Source organism: Pongo pygmaeus, chromosome 4 (assembly GCF_028885625.2).
Source record: "Pongo pygmaeus isolate AG05252 chromosome 4, NHGRI_mPonPyg2-v2.0_pri, whole genome shotgun sequence".
Lineage (NCBI taxonomy): Eukaryota > Metazoa > Chordata > Mammalia > Primates > Hominidae > Pongo > Pongo pygmaeus.
In genome coordinates, this window is record NC_072377.2 from 120,189,463 (window position 1) to 120,206,998 (window position 17,536).

The 17,536-nt window shown below is 35.0% G+C and overlaps 1 protein-coding gene across 4 annotated transcripts in view; it reads left to right on the top strand.

Annotated features, from left to right (window-relative positions):
• Window positions 1–9,694, top strand: part of AP3S1 (adaptor related protein complex 3 subunit sigma 1) — a 72,030-nt gene extending 62,336 nt beyond the window's left edge. For 2 of the 4 annotated variants that reach the window (XM_054488493.2, XM_063665153.1), the window contains one exon: window positions 8,976–9,694. In XM_054488493.2, coding sequence (XP_054344468.2) covers window positions 8,976–9,104 — 129 coding nt within the window. In that variant the 3' untranslated portion in view covers window positions 9,105–9,694. Of the gene's footprint in view, window positions 1–2,486; window positions 2,528–7,694; window positions 7,744–8,975 lie in introns of those variants that run through there. The other 2 variants (XM_054488495.2, XM_054488494.2) reach the window with 2 other exon arrangements.
• The last annotated feature ends 7,842 nt before the right edge of the window (window positions 9,695–17,536 follow it).

The following is a 17,536-nucleotide window of genomic DNA, read 5'->3' on the forward strand; positions in this document are numbered from 1 at the left end:
TAAAGGATCAGTTTAACTCAATTCTGTGTCCATTTTAATTGAAGAAAACACAGGATGAAGAATAAACCTCAAATCTAGAAACAGTTGAAGCTTATAAAACATTTTCCAATGTTCTCTTTTAAATTTAAAATAGTCTTGCATTTTTCTTTATCTCAATTTCTCATTCCTGTTGGTTTCCCAAAGGAGAAGTTTATAATGGTGATTTAGAGCTAAGATTATCTTAACTAACTATATGTTTTGTTTGTCCTATAGCCAATTTTTAAAATATTGGCTTTTGAAAGTGGAAAACATAAATTAGGTTAATAGAGAAAATTTTGTTTTAGGAAAAGGAAAAAGACTCATAATTTAATTTAGTATAACTGACTTGCAGTATATTATTTAGTAAAGAAAAGATTATTATAAACCCTGAGCTATTGCTTTTAAAGTTTTAAAAGAACTTAAAATGTGTGTCATTTGTTAAACATTGCTTTGCAAAACTGTATGGTTATAGATTTTAAATGCGAAGGGACAAACAGTGATGCAATCCTTTAATAACTGGTATAATGAATGAGTATCTAGTAATTTGTGAATTCTGTATAATCATCTGTAAAAAATATTGACCAGTTGTCTGGAATTTTCACCTTTCCAGGTAGTTAACTCCTTTTCATTGGTGGTGGTCCTTCTTTATCTTCTGCTACTTAACACATTTATGCCTGGTGTTCCATTATTGGAATGCTAAGCTTGTGGGAGTTATTTATATCCTACTGCTCAAGGTCATCCCCAAGGTCTGATTTTTCACAAAAAAAAGTTTGCAACCTCCGGCATAAATGGGTTAATGTGCTATATTGACAAAAGTCATGAAGGACCTATAATTATTGCATAATGGGTATTTGCTTTTTGATTGTTGAGTAAAACTTCGTTAATGAGGCAATTTTTCTTATCTATAAAGAGCAGTAAAATGCGTAATTTACATTTCAATGGAAATAATTATAAGAATACTACAACTTAAAATCTATTCACAGAAATAATGCTATTTAAAATAGTTTAGAATACTGGTGATTACTTCTATTATTCATTCCCTGATCATCTTGCATCATACATAATTGTTATCTGGTACCAAATTAGTTTCTCTTTTTTTGTCTTTTACAAGAAAATATGTTTTAAGTCTGATTGGGGATAAACTACAAAGTTATATATTTTCTATACATGTAACATCTGCTAATATTTTAGTTATAAAATCGGATTTCAAGTCAAAGTGAGGCCATTTAGTCCTGATCATCTTTTTAAAACAGCACCGAAAATTATGATGACTAATTTTCATAGCTTTTGTATATTTTAAGTATGTTTGAAAGGCTTCTAGCTTTATTCCAGACACATCGAAATGTCAAAAGCTTTCATATGTTTCATGTCCATGTTACTTCAGTTGGTTAAATTTACCAGAGATATTACTCTGCAGAATAATCCAAAATTACTTGAAAGCAAAGTATAAACTTTTACTAATCTTCTTACTAAATTTCAGTTAAAATTTATTATATAAGCACAAACTTAAAGCCTTGTTTGGCTGGGCGCAGTGGCTCATGCCTGTAATCCCAGCACTTTGGGATCACTCAGGTGATCTGCTCACCTGAGGTCAGGAGTTTGAGACCAGCCTGGCAAATATGGTGAAATCCCGTCTCTACTAAAAATACAATAAAATTATCCGGGCATGGTGGCACTTGCCTGTAATCCTAGTTGCTCTGGAGCCTGAGGCGCAAGAATCGCCCGAATCCGGGAGGCGGAGGTTGCAGTGAACCAAGGTTGCACCACTGCACTCCAGCCTGGGTGACAGAGTAAGACTCGGTCTCAAAAACAAACACACAAAAAAAGACTTGTTTAAAATCGAGAATGTCATGATTGATGAAAAGAACTGGTTATCAATATTTTTAAAAATCATTTAAGTAATATCTTAGGAACATCATTTATATTTAAAAATCAGACTGGGTATAATTAAGACACAGCTTTTTAAACATAACATGCATTTATCTAGGGGTCTTTGTCAGAAATCAAAGCTTTTATTATGTTGGTCTAAAGTTAGTACATTTCTGGTAATAGAAAAAAGTGAACCAGTTTAATTCCCAATACCTAGACAGGTAGAAGCAAAGCTCTCCCAGATCCTGAAAGAGAGAAGCAAAGATATACTCTGAATGTATTTCCATCTATTCTGTTTTGATAGAAAAATGGTTTACTATAACATTGGAATATTGGGAGAGGAGGGTTTAAGCTGGGAGGTTGATGGGATTCGGGGGAAGTATAAGAGGCTCTCAGGAACCTGCCTAAGAATAAAAGGACTCCCTGGGGGTGGAGGTAGAGGGGTGGGGTTGGGGAGATCTGTTAGTTTTTATGTATTTCATGTTATTCTTAAGATGGATAAATGGGTCTGAATTTAGTCACTACTTTTTGAAAGTCAGTCCTCTTTTTTTTCCGAACATCCTGATCTTTCTAGCTCTTTCCATTCTTCTCTCTTACAGACCTTTATCTTTCAGTCTCCCAGACAGGACAGGTAGACAAGGTATTGCTGACTTTGAGAAATATGTACTATAACAAAGGGAAAGCAAAATGATGTCAAAGGCAATTAATTATTTAGGCCAGACTCAAAAATTCTTTGTGTTAATAAACCCATATAGTCCCTGTAGCCTATTTTCCATTCTAGTTTCTCCTTGTAGTTTCTTCATCTTTTATTGGACTTAGTGTATTTTACTAGTATATCATTGATGTCATGTTTGTTCTGTTTTGTCTGCCTGCATTGTAAAAGGAAAGTTTAAATTTTTTTTAAACATTTGTCATCTAACTGACAAATTTCATTTGCAGAAATGACAATTTACTTTGTATATAAAAACGTAAAATTTATTTTGAGCATCATATAGCAGAACCAATCTTAATTTAACTCTCACAGATTTGTTTTTTTCCATCTCTAAATTAGGATTCTAACATAAAATTGCCTGCTGGGTTTTGGAAGCTGTGAATTTAAAAACCAAAAGCTGAACCTTCAGAGTTTTGCATACAAAATGGGAAGCAGTGAAGGCTTAGAATAGTGACTGTTAAATAGTACTTTTTCCCCTCAAATGGTTTTCAGTTCCAAAGTCTTAACAGAATTGCTTTTACAGTTTTGACCTGCAGGTGCATATTAACAGTGGCCAACAGAAAATAAGATCAGAAATCTTATAAAACTTGACTGTATTTCAAACTTGAATGCTCAAAAAATGGAATTAAATATATTGACCAAAATACAATGGGTTTTCATTGTAGCAAACCTTCTGACATCCAAACACGTCATAATCAGAATCAATAAAAATATATTAATGTTTTAGTATTGAATAAAAAACCCTGAATATTTTTGCAAAGCGTATTGGCAAATATTGGAAATGTTTTTAATAGACCTCTAGTTTTACAAAACTAATTTTTCTTCTGATATTTCCTGTACGTTTTTTCACACCATAAATTAACTGTGTGAATTACTTTTTTAAAAGTTCCATGTACGTGGTGATGAGCAACTAACTCTTTTGTGTAAAACCATGTAAGCAAAAGAAATGTTTATAAGGTCTCTGATTGAAAATTTCAAAATAAAAGTAATTTATTGAGTCCTATGGAGGAAAAAATGTATAAACTTACGAAGTTCGATTATGCACTTACTAATTAGAAAAACATCACTGAGAATTGATGATTGTGATGATACCACAAAGCATTGCCTTTTAGCCACTAAATTTTTACTTACTCTCTGGATGTGTTTGAGAAGTAGCAACATACAGGTGGCTTTATAGTATCTTATTTTGAGATTGTGGGCTATATCACAAAACTGGGGTACCGTTTTTGGTCCCTCTATCCTTGTTATTTTGTCCCTCATATAGAGAATACATAGTAGTCTCATTCTCACCATTGGTCAAAATTATTGCCAGTTTCTGTGTTACAGTATGTAATTTATTACTGCTATTTTCCAGCAAAGAATCATTAATCACTTGGGTCTGTTAACTTTCATTACTAGAAGTGTTAATTGGCCTTTTAAAAAAAATCAAGTTTCTGTTTTCAAAGAGGAGAGAATAAGAAAAGTGGCTCTAAGATACCGATGTTGGAAGGTCAGCTCATGAGTTGGTTCTGCCTTTCTACCTTGACATACACATTTGTGTTGTACTTCTACAAAATTATGGTGAGAACCCTTGAGGTCACTTGTAATGGTCAAAACTAATAATAATAAATCCATGAAAGTCGTTAGTCTGCTCTCTTTTTTTCATGCAGGCAAATCCTATGTTTGAAATTAAAGCTATAATTGAAGATAATCCATACAAAATGACTAATAATTTGGAAGGTTTTTTAAATTTTTGAACATTCTAATTTTGTTAAAACTGTAAAACACCATAGTTATTGCTCACTAGAGAATTGTCATGAGCTTATCTAAATGTTTATAATTGCAGTATTAAAGCACTGCCATTAAAACAAAGCCTATTATATATCCCCAGATTAAAAGTTATTCTACCTCATATTGAGAAATTTTTTAAACTATTGACATTTTCTTTTTTGCCCAAAAACATGCTTTCAAAATCTGCCATTATTTTGTTAATGATTTTGAGTCTGAAACCATTTAATATTGTGTTTATTAATGTTGGTGTTCTTTCACTTTGCTGTTAGGTCAAAATTATGAATGTGCATATAGCAAGTTCCTGCAGGAAGGGTGGGTAAAGGTTTTAATATGTACAAATTGTTCCAGCTACCATCTTATTATGCTGTATTTCAAACTTGAAAAAAAAAGATATTTTAAGATGGTAGGATGGTATTTTATGTCTTAGATGAAATAAATAACAAGATTACTATATTACTTTCCTTTTCCCTTCAAGAAAGTTGATTGTTTATTGCATGAGGAAAAGGGAGCTTTCAGGGTCTTTGAAATATATTTTAGTAATGCTGCTTTTTCAGTTTTGCTTGCACATATTTTGTTTATTTTTGGGTCTGGCAATTTAAAAACAAAATCAAAAACAAATCATATCCATCCATTACTATCTTTGTGATTCAAGTGCTTGAAATTTCCAAGAGTATGTCTGTATAAGTCTTTATCTGTTTGGCCTCATTTTGGTATACTTGCAGACTTCATTTTGTTTTCTTTCTCTTAATTCTGTTAATTTATTTAATCTCATGGGAGAGAAAACATGATCATTCTTTTATATACTGTACTTCATTCTTTCATCCAGTTCATATTCTTAACTGCTTTGGATTCATATATTTGTTTTTATTGGTGTAGTCGCTGCAGTTTTACCTGCCATGGTGGTACTCAAGTATAACATAGATGGAAACAAGTTATTTCTCCAGTAGAATTTCATTCTTTTTATTTCTGCTATGTGTCAACTATATAATCTTAAATCTTTAAGAACTATGTTGTACTGTCAGAAATATCTTACTTTTACGTTTAAAAATGTATTTACAGTAATCCCCCCTTACCTGTGTTGGGTACATCCAAAACCCCCAGTGGATGCCTGAAACTGTGGATACTACTGAACCTTATATGTGCTATGTTTTTTCCTATACATATATACATACAATAAAATTTAATTTATAAAATAGGCAAAGTAAGTGATTAACAACTAATAATAAAAGAGAACAGTTATAACAGTATAATGCAATAAAAGTCATGTGAGGCCAGGTGCACTGGCTCACGCCTATAATACCAACACTTTGAGGGGCCAAGGCAGAAGACTCACTTGAGGCCAGGAGTTTGAGCCAGTCTAGGCAACACAGTGAGACCCCGTCTCTACAAATGTATATTTTTTACATTAGCTAGGCATGATGGGACACACCTGTAGTTCTAACTATTCAGGAGACAGATGGGAAGATCACTTGAGCCCAGGAGTTGGAGGCTGCAGCGAGCCATGATTGCATCACTCACTCCACCCTGGGTGACAGAGTGAGACCCTGTCTCTAAAAAAAAAAAAAAAGGTTATGTGATTGAGGCCTTTCTCTATCACAATATTGTACTGCACACACCTATTTTCAAACCACAGTTAACCACGGGTAAATGAAATCATGGAAAGCGAAATTGCAGGTAAGGGGGGACTACTGTACTGCTAACAAGTCAGGTAAACAATTTCTGTAAGTTTTAGCATTGAAAAGTTAAGTGTTAGTAAAAGTTATTTTGTTGCTTTGAATGTATCTTACTGGAAAAAAAAAATATTAACCAAGATGAAAATTACTTCATACCTCTGTGTCAGCAAACTGATTCCCTAATGGAAAGTTACTTTACATTTTATGTTTTAATAAAAATGTTTCAGACATCACTTTCATGAATGTCTGAAAATGAAATTTGTCTTATAACCATTCTGGTGTTGACTGGGTGACATAAAGTCTTTTTTTTTAGCCCTAAATTTTTATATATAAACATTGCTAGCTGGTTTAAACATCTATTGATCAATTGTCCTTATCATATTTTCTCACATTTTATATTTTGCATAATATGACTTCTTTTTAAAACGTTAGTTTAATTAAAACTTAAAGTACATATTACAATTTTAAATTTTCCTACCATTTAAATTCATGGCATACTACACAAAAGTATTGAACATGCTTGAGAAATAATTTGATTCTCCTAATTCATTTGCATGTTCTGAATAGTTCCCATCTTTTGCATGTCTATGGCTTGCTGCTTATGTTTAGAAGAATTGTAGTTTGTTGTACTTAGCAACTTCTTTTGGTTTTACATATTAAGCACAAATAAGCTATTTAAATCAATTGCTATATTGACTTTATGTATTCTCGTTAGCAGCCAACAGTCGACACCATCTTTGGTCACAAAGATACAACTCAATCTGATGAAATTTAACAGGATGCGTTTTTAAATTTTTTTTATTTTTTTATTTTTTGCTTTAGTTTAGTTCTTCATGGTACAGGATATTATGGAAAAGAGAGCTTCATGTCATTTAATACTGAAGACATTATGTTTACTATTTATAAGTGTAAACCATAGTGTCCAATAAATTACACAGATACACACACACACACACACACACAGTTTCTCTTACAATAATAAAATCCCTTAATAATTCACGCCTTTAAAATATTTATACTCAAAATATTTTGTCAGTACTTTTCTATAGTCAGTTCATCATTTGTCTTCTTTATGGAAATTCCAAAGTAAAAATAGTGGCAAATTGGTCTTTTAACTAGAAAAATTACAAAATCCTCCTATCTAAAAAATGATACTACCTCCAGGATGTCTGCAATTTTAAGCCAAAAGATGGTAAACCTCTTTGAATTGGATTCTTCTTTGATCCCAACCCACTCTAAATTTTGGTAGCTAGACCTTTAACTTGAAATGATCAAATTAAAGACCCTTTCAAATATTATACATGCTGCCTTAATTATTATTTAGTTGTATCTCCAACATCTTTGGGGGAGCAGGAAGGAAAGGGGGATAACAGAAACTTCATTGCTTCAGGTAGGTATAAGTGTAGAGGTCAATCACATTTTTAGTTGTACATCAAAAATAACTAACATCCATTAAATTATAAAAATTCTCCAGCCCTATTCAATATTTAATTGGGTATGGAGTTATTCATTTGTATCACCCTTATCATTGCCTGTGTAGAATATACTTATTATTAATACTATTCTACTAATTTTTCTATTATTTCCAATTCTGAATTGATAATCCATGGCTTTTATTTCATTGCTTAACAATGTTTGTATCCTTTATTTAGCAAATAGTTTACACTGGCCTATTTTGTATCAGTCAAGATTTTTCTCAGGTAACAGCTTTATTATTATTTTTATTTTAATTAACAAAGGTAGGATTACATAAGAAAAGAAAACTAAAATTATGAAAAGGGACCTTAAAGCTAGTGTTTCTAATTTTATGGACATTGCCTTATATATAATCTAATCAAAGTGGAAGATTCGTTTTTGTTGTCTATTTTTGTACAGAATGATGCCACTGAACTCAGATGTCTTTGTTGACTTTGCTTTATTATATAGCCTGAATAAAAAGTAATGAAATGTAATTGGTATATAAATTAAACCTCAAATATGAAGGCTGTTAATGTAGGTGAGAAAAATGATATATATGCATTTTTCTTTTATTTGTAAGCATATTTTCTTTTAAAATTATTTCACAAATTACAAATGTTCCTACTAATAGGAAAGCCAAATATTATGCACTAGTGGTACTTACTGGAAATTTTAGAATTCATTTATTTATATTTACTACCTCTTGCATTTATGCTTTTCTTTCTCTAAATTTGTAAACTGTAAGCTGAATATATGTTGCTGAATCTATGCTATATGACAAAACATTTTTAATCATTATATTTTTACTAATGCATCAAAGGGTTGGAATGATCCTCTTCATGTAGTTTCATCTTTAGGCAGAACTATATCCTTTGGATTGAGGCTTTACTTAAAAGCCTATTTTTTTAATGTTCTAGAACTTCCTTAGAAAAGTTTAAAAGAGCCCTCACAATTTAAAAAACTAATTTTATTGTTTTAAAATGTTTTAAGGGTTTATCCCTAAGTACAGAAATTAAACAAGCACGATCTATTACTTGCAGTTTTTATCTCACAGCACATATTGATAATAAATGCCATTTTAAAAGCAAAAGAAAATCTATCACAATCGTTGCAAGAGATATTTAATAAGGAAACTAATGTAAATCATGCTTCATGCTATATGTCAGTTAAATCAAGATATAGGTGAAGATTTAGGTTTTATCATGTGAATATTGTGTGGTAGTGCACATTAATTTGTATTTAAATCTTTACATTGTTATCATTGCATGTGTTCACTGTATTTTTTAATGTGTCACTGTTTTCTCTTTATAGATTAGTATTTCAAAGTAACCATTCCATACCAATTCAAACTACCATCTGGTCCCTAAGCTTGTTATATGAAAATCTTTTATCATTGTCTTCCATTGTAAGTGTTTTATGATGAGCTACACCTGAGTTGTACATTTTCTTTTTCTTTTATTTGCTTCTGTATACAGGCTGGCTTAGCAGGAGCTCCAGCCCGTGCTGTATCAGCTGTAAAGAATATGAATCTTCCTGAGATCCCAAGAAATATTAACATTGGTGACATCAGTATAAAAGTGCCAAACCTGCCCTCTTTTAAATAAAAATGTAAAAAGGCCACTCCCAGGTAAAATCCAGGGTGAGGAGTCATCTAAGTTTACCATGCAGTTGTTTACCAAAAATAGAGGAGGAGAGTCTTAACTTTTGCTCTTGGATTTAAGTCAAGGTACTGTATAGAAGTTGTGTAAAATCAGTATGAAAGTTCAATGTTGCTTTTCTTGCTCAGTGATTTTAAAGAAATTGAGTAGTTCCTATGTGATTTTTTTTTTCTTTTCTAAACTGCATTCCTGTGCCCACCTACGGCATGCCTCTATGTATTGGCTACTACAGTGTTTTAAAAAGTGTTTCAGACATTTCTCTAATTATGTACAACCTAAAATGTTGGTGTTTTGTATGGATCACAAGTGCAGCATTCCTTAATTCCTTCTGCTATATGTCACACAATTGTTATTTAAAGAACCAAGTATGTATTGCATGAAAACATTATGACTTTTTTCTCTTAGTTTAAATAAACTCCAAGGTAACTGGACTTCTAAAGCACCTTTCTGTTTGCCTGATATCTACTTTAGCAATAATTTTTTTTACAACCCTCTGACTCAACAAAGTAAATAAAAGTATATTTTATCACTATTAAGCAGCTGTTAATGTCGATTTATTTTATACTCATGTTTTTAATATTCAGAAACTCAGTAAATTATTCGGAAACTCAGTTATTTCACAAATCAAGAGCAGTGTATCTTAGGCATATTGCGCAAGATGAGATCTGGAGTGGGGGTGACAGTGTTTCTAAAATGTATATTGAGAAAATATAAAATCTTTTTTATGTAAATAGCTTTAAGCCTTGCCTCTTGTTCCTTCTTGCCCAGATGGTAAAAAATAATTTCAGCAAATACCTAAATGATTTTGAATACAAAAACCCTTGGGACTCTACTTGTCTGTTTCATCCTAAACCAAAGTTAAACTAATGTTTTCTTAAGTCCTAACACATATTCTAGTTTCTTATAATTGGCCCACATTTTATTTGGTCTTCCATGAACTGTGAGTGAGGTTACTTTTCCAGTTAGACTAAGGTTTTCCTTACAGTTCTAGTTCTCCTTCCTCAAATGTTCTCTTTGAAACACTTCCATAGACTTGCAGCATGTGTGAATTTTACTCCAAGAACCCTAAGATATAAGAAAAGTTGCTTTATTTTTTTCTAAATAAAATTAATCTGTCTCTAAGCTCTCCAGCGTGTTAGGGTAACAGGAAATTTAATCTGTGATTATTGGGATTTCCATCAGCTCAGAGATAAGAAAAAGTCCTAGAGAAAGGTTATGCAAAGTAGAGCATTTCAGGACGTCCCTGGTCTTTAGTCATTTGACAATGTTTATTAAGTGTTTACTGTGCGCCCCCAAGTCCCTGTTTTTTTTTTTTTTAGATGGAGTCTCAGTCTGTCGCCCAGGCTGGAGTGCAGTGTGCGATCTCGGCTCACTGCAAGCTCTGCCTCCCGGGTTCACGCCATTCTCCTGCCTCAGCCTCCCGAGTAGCTGGGACTACAGGTGCCCATCACCATGCCCGGCTAATTTTTTGTATTTTTAGTAGAGATGGGGTTTCACCGTGTTAGCCAGGATGGTCTCGATCTCCTGACCTCGTGATCCGCCCACCTCAGCCTCCCAAAGTGCTGGGATTACAGGCGTGAGCCACCGCGCCCGGCCATCCCTGCCTTTATGGAGCGATATCAGTAACACAGAGTGCCTAGCAGTACCCCCTCCCCTCACCACCACCCCACACTTTTCCTTTTCTGTTTTTGGGGAAACAAATTATGGGAAGGTTAAGTGTTGGTTTGGTTAGCATATGCCAAAATTAGGGAAACCTCTGGGCCAGACCATACTTTAACTTCAAGAAACAGTCAAAAGTGTTTTATCTCCCATTATATTCTATCAAATACAATGCCCCAACAACCAACCATCCTTCCTCCCCTTCCGTTCTCTCATCTCCGCTCCCTCCCTCTTTTCTTTCCTGCAGCAAATACTTAGCATTCATTAGCTATGTGCCAGGCATTGTTCTGGGTACTAGGATAGACCAGGGAACAAACTAGATTCTGTTGGAACATAAATTCATGTGGGGTAAAAATAAATATATGATATGTCAGGAGGTGATAAGTGCTATGGAAAAAAGTAAACCTGGGTAAAAGATAGGGAATAGTAGGGTTGGGGGGTAGGAGCTGGGCTGTTGCTGTGATTTATAGAATAGGTAGGAGGAGGCATCTCTGATGAAGTAACATTTGAACAAAAACCTGAAGGAGATAAGGAAGGCATCATGGGAACTTGTGGAGCAAGAGTAAATCCACATAGCAAGTAGCAGATGGCAGGGCCCAGAGGCAGGGGCGTGCTTGGGACGTTTGAGAAACAGCAAGGATCCAGTAGCAAAATGGGCAAGAGGGAGACTGAGCTCTTTAATGTTCCTATTGTCCATCTCTCACAATGTTTATTCATGGGCAATTCACAATAAGGGATATTAGCTTTTAAACTTTTTGATATTTTGGAAAGTAACAAGGCATAAACTTCTGGTTAAATGTACATTATTAAACACTTATTCACATTTGTGCTTTTTCAAACCACACTAAACTGACAGTAAAGAATTTGTGTTAAATGACATAGACCCAAATGGACAAAAAGGATCAGACAGGTGATAATAGCTACAAAATTTTTGAAGCTGGAAAGCTTATGAATAAAGCTAGAATTTAAGTTAGCAGTGGAATAATCATGCAAGCATGTGGATTTGCACCACAGAATCCCGAAAGACTTTAGGAAGTAGAGGTACTAATGGAACTGTGAATAGAATGATCAGTTATCAAATTGTCATATAAATCAGATCCTCTACACCATATCACAAACCTTAGCAATTGTCTCTCATTCACCCCTGATCTAAGAGCCTGGAGATTACCGTAAATACCTTCTCAACAGTGGGACTTCAGCCCACTTTGTCTCTCAGCCCCTAGACTGTTAGTAGCCAGGCTTATACTCTACTCTACCCTGTCCACAAGCAGGAGATTCTGCATATTCTTCCCTAGGGAGATTAGCCCAAGAGAAAAGACCTACAGTTAATGATGTTTTAAGCTTGCCCATTGATGTGGACCATCCATATCATCCTCCACTAAAGCGCCTCGTTGAAAAGCTTTTCCCATGCATGCAGAGCTTCCAGTCAGGTGTTCAGGGGCCTCACACATGAGCAGAAAGCCAAAAATCACCAAACATTTGAGGAGAGATTTTAACATGAAAGGTAGAGGCCAAAACAAACAACATAAACTAATAGGAAAAACATTTTAAAATTAAAGGTTATCATCACTTATCCACTGCTATATTAGACACCTCTTCAGAGTCTTCTTGGCCCACCACTTCGGCCACTGCTGTAGTAACTAATTCTTCATAGTCTTGACCAGCTTTGCTCAACTACAACTGGATATTGCCTTGTTTTTGGCCCAAGCTATAACCTACTGCTTTCTGCCTTGGACCTTCTCTTCACCCCAGCTGAAATGTAGGAACCCTTTTGGTACTTATGTATGTACAATTTGGAGATGAGGAAAATTTAACACCATTCTGACTCCTGTGAGTGCAATAAATACTTCTGTTTTATACCTTAGCAGACAGTTGAGAGTATTTCAAAAGTCTTTCTCAGTAAGTCCCATGGGATTGAAAATTAGTTGCCTGGAGCAGTAACCAACTCCCTAATATGTCGTTTTTAAAAAAATTTCACCGCCTTCTCTGTTTAGTTCATACCTTGTACACCTTCCTGGTAGTACATTTCCCAAAAATTCTCTGTGCATAAGTGTTTGTCACAGGCTCTGCTTTCAGGAAACCCAGGCTAGGCGACACACAGGGAAATAAAAGATCAAGAATAAGAGCAAAAAAGGAACATACGGGGAACTTGAAGTTTTTGGATATAATATAAAATATTATAAAATTGAATATTTAATGGGAAGTTTGAAAGATAAAGTTGAGAGGATTTCCAAAAAGTAGAATAAAAAGACAAATGGATGGAATATAAAAGGTAAAATTAAAGGATCACTTCAGGTAATTCCATATCTAACCAGTAGAAATTCAGGGGGAGGGATGGGGAGAACACAAAATACAGGGAAGAAAATATCCCCCTGAAAAAATTTTTTAAAGATGGCTTAGATCATAAGAACATGAGTTTTCAGATTGAAGGGCCCATTAGGCTGACTAGCAATTAATGAAAAAAAGGACCATACCAAGTGTCTATCAGTCCATTTTGGCTGCTATAACAAAATACCATAGACTGGGTAGCTTATAAACAACAGAAATTTATTTCTACAGTTCTGGAGGGTGGAAATTCAAGACCAAGGCACCAGCAGTGCCTGGTGAGGCCCATTTCTCATAGAAGGCACCTTATTGTTGCGTTCTCACATGGGGAAGGGGCACATGAGCTCCCTCCGGCCTCTTTTATAAGGGCAGTAATCTCATTCATGAGGGTTCCCATCTTATGACCTAATTACATCCTAAACGTTCCCCTTCTTAGTACTATTGCATTGGAGATTAGGATTCAGCATACAGATTTTGAGGGGCACACACATTCAGACCATAGCACCAAGGGACATCACTGTGATTCTGAAAGATTCTAAAATCTGGATAGGGAGGGAAAAAGCAAGTCACAGAGGATCAGGAATCAACATTTGAAGCCAAAAGACAAGGAGAAAGAAATGACTTCAAAATTCTGAGGAGAAATCATTTTAAACCCAAAATTGTGTGCCAGACAAATTTTCACATATATATGTAGTTATAATAAGTATGTTTTCATACATGCAAAGTCTCAAAAAATGCATTTCTCATGCTGTCTTTCTCAGAAAGCTACTGAAAGATTGGTACCACCAAAGTAAAGAAATACATTATTTTTAAAAATCAGGAGATCCAGTAACCAATAGATACGTCACAGGAGAAAGATGAAGGAAAGTCAGAAGATGTTGGTGAATCTTAGAACCATAGCTTTCTGGCAGACCTAACGGACAATTAGCCTAGATTGAAACAGGAAAATGAAGAGTTCAAGGAAAGGTGGCTCTTTAAAAAAGAGCATGGCCAGGTGTGGTGGCTCACGCTTGTAATTTCAGCACTTTGGGAGGCCGAGGTGGGCAGATCATTTGAAGTCAGGAATTTGAGACAAGGAATTTGGGCAACGTGGTGAAACCCCATCTCTAGCAAAAATACAAAGAATTAGCCAGGTGTGGTGGCGCATGTCTGTAATCCCAACTACTTGAGAGGCTGAAGCAGGATAATTTCATGAACCAAGGAGGCGGAGGTTGCAGTGAGCCAAGATCGTGCTACTGTACTCCAGCCTGGGCGACTGAGCAAGACTCCGTCTTAAAAAATAAATTAACTAAAATTAAACTTACAAAATAAACACATTTTAGTCAATTTGAGAAATATAATGTAGGGTTACATTATTATTTATCTTGATTATTTTGTAAGTTTATTGATAGTCGACCTTTGAACAACATGGGCATTAGGGGCATTGACACCCTACTCAGCCTAAAATTTGCGTATGATTTTGTCTCCTCAAAAATAAATAATGGCCTACTGGACCAGAGATTTACCAATAACATAAACAATTGATTAACATATATTTTGTATGTTAAATGTATTATATACTGTGTTCTTACAATAATATCTAGAGAAAAAGAAACATTAAGAAAATCATAAGAAAGAGAAAGTATATTAATATATTTACTATTCATTAAGTGGAAGTGGGTCATCGTAAAGGTGTCCATCCTTATTGTCTTTATATTGAACAGGCTGAGGTGGAGAGGAGTCTTGCTGTCTCAGGGGTGGCAGAGGTGGACGAAAACCCATGTATAAGTGCATGTGTGCAATGCAAACCCATGTTCAAGGGGCAACTGTAATTTCAATCTTTATATTAGTGGAAATAGCTTTTTACTTGAAAATAACTTTAATGTTTGAGATAATAACATTGAGGTGAGAGGGAGTCTCTTCCTTTCAGAAATTTATATTTTAAGACAGCTAGGCTTATAGAATGTCAGGATAAATATGAACCAGATATTGTAACTTTTAGAAGTTCTTTTAAGCATATGTAGAATGCCCAAAAAGAGCGAGCTTTATCTTGCTATAGTATATAGCAAGGTTTAAGATATTTGTTGTGGGCCCGCATACTAATTAGTATAATTTGAAAAGGAAGGTTATTTCTGATATACCAAGAGCTCACAAATTAGAAAAAGACAATCTAATAATATGCTAAGGATAGAAATAGACAAGTCGTAGAAAACTAAATCTCAGTGGCCAATAAATATGTAGAGATACTTAACCTCACTAGTAGTCAAGTAATGCAAATGAACAATTAGATTTTATTTTCACCTATCATATTGACAAAAATAGAAGAGATGACAACATCCAGTACTCGAAAAGATAATGGGATAATGTGAACTCTCATATTTTGATAGTGGGAATGTAATGTACTACTACTTTTTTTTTTTAAGTCAAGTTCTGTGGAAATTTAAAAAAATTAAAAATACACGTGTCACACATACCCCATGACTTCATTTGGGAGCTCTATATTTATATAGCACTTCTTGGTTTATTTGTATAGAAAGGTATTTATTATATCAAATTTTTTGTAAATTAAAAAAATAACGTGGAGATAAATGCCCACCAGTACGGAAATAGTGGAATAAATTGTAGTAACTGCCACACTAGTTGCAATAGCAAACAACTGGAATGACTTAAATGTCTGTCAGAAGGAGACTGATGGAAAAGCTAGATTACATCCATATTATGGAGTCCTGTGGAGCTACCAAAAGGAATGAGAAATATCTCTTTATATTGCTACAAAGTTATTCCTAGAATATAGTGTTAGCTTAAAGCAAAGAGGAAGGAGAGTACATATGGAATGCATATTAGGGCTCTCCAGAGAAGAGAGATATATATAGAAATATATATACTTCTTTATAGATTATACATATACATAGTATATATAATTTATAAATATAAGGAATTGGGTCACATGATTAAGTAGGTTGACAAGTCCCAAAGTCTGAGGTTGAGTCAGCAAGCTGAAGACCCAGAATCACTGATGATACATTTCCAGTCAAAGGCCAGCATGCTTGAAACTCAGGAAGAGCCAATATTTCAGTTCGTGTCCAAAGCCAGGAAAATGTCAGTGCCCCACTTCAAAAGCAGTGAGGAAGAAAGAATTATCTCTTACTCTGGGAAGGATCAGGAAGGTCAGACCTTTTGTTCTAGTCAGGCCTTCAACTGATTGAGTGAGGCTCACCCACACTAGGGAGGGGAATCACTAGGGAGCTTTACTCAGTCCACCAATGTAAGTTTTAATCTCATCCAAAAACACCCTCAACAGAAACACCCAGAAAAAATGTTTGGCCAAATATCTGGATACCCCATGGCTCATTTAAGTTAACACGTGAAATTAACCATCATAGTGTGCTATCAATTATCTAAGAAAAAGAGAATGAGTATGTATGTTTTGTGGATTTTTTAAATGGAAAGATAAACTATCCTTTTTTGGCAGGGAGGGAGACAGGTTCTCACTCTGTCACTCAGGCTGGAGTGCAGTGGCATGATCTCAGCTCACTGCAGCCTCTACCTCCCAGGCTCAAGCAATCCTCCCACCTCAGCCTCCTGAGTAGCTGGGACTTCAGGCACATGCCCCCATGCCGGGCTAATTTTTGTATTTTTTTGTAGAGATGGCATTTAGCCTTGTTGCCCAGACTGGTCTCGAATTCCTAAGCTCAAAGCAATCTACCCACTTCAGCCTCCGAAAGTGCTGGGATTACAGGTATGAGCCACCATGCCTGGCCAACCGTACGTACTTTTTTAAATGTATGAGAGGAAAGAAACAGGACAGGATGGGGATAGAATCTAGATTTGTCTGAATGTACCTTGTTTTGGAACTACGTAAATATTTTACATACTTAGTAAAGTACACTTAAATTTTGAAAATGTACCCTCTAAAAGCTGAAAGCAGAGCAAATGTATTGAACTATGCAATGAGTTGTGGCATAATGATCCAGAGGGGAACTATTTCACATAACTCTGAGACACTTGACAATACACCACTAAAGACCTGCTGTCCACACCCCTGAAAATTAAATTGTTTTCAGTAATCATAGTGTTGGTGATATTTTTTCTTCCGAGGCTGGGTATGTGGATTGTGGGGTAAGCTAAGGAGAAAGTATGTTGGCACCTGTAGTGGATGCTCTTATGTGCATCTGTCAGGACTGTGGCACTCATTTCTTCAGCTGCTGGCAGTGACCACTTAGTTGAGTTACTCTTTGAGAACTGCCACCAGCTGGAGAGAGCTGCATCACCCAAAGCCATGGCTCCTCACAAGGACGTCCTGCATCCAAGTGCTAAAAGCTTAGCCCCTTTAGCTAAGGCACAACAGCTCTGAAAGGCCATTCCATCAGCTCCAGTGCTACTCATGGGATCAGCTGAGGCCTTCATTGTGACTG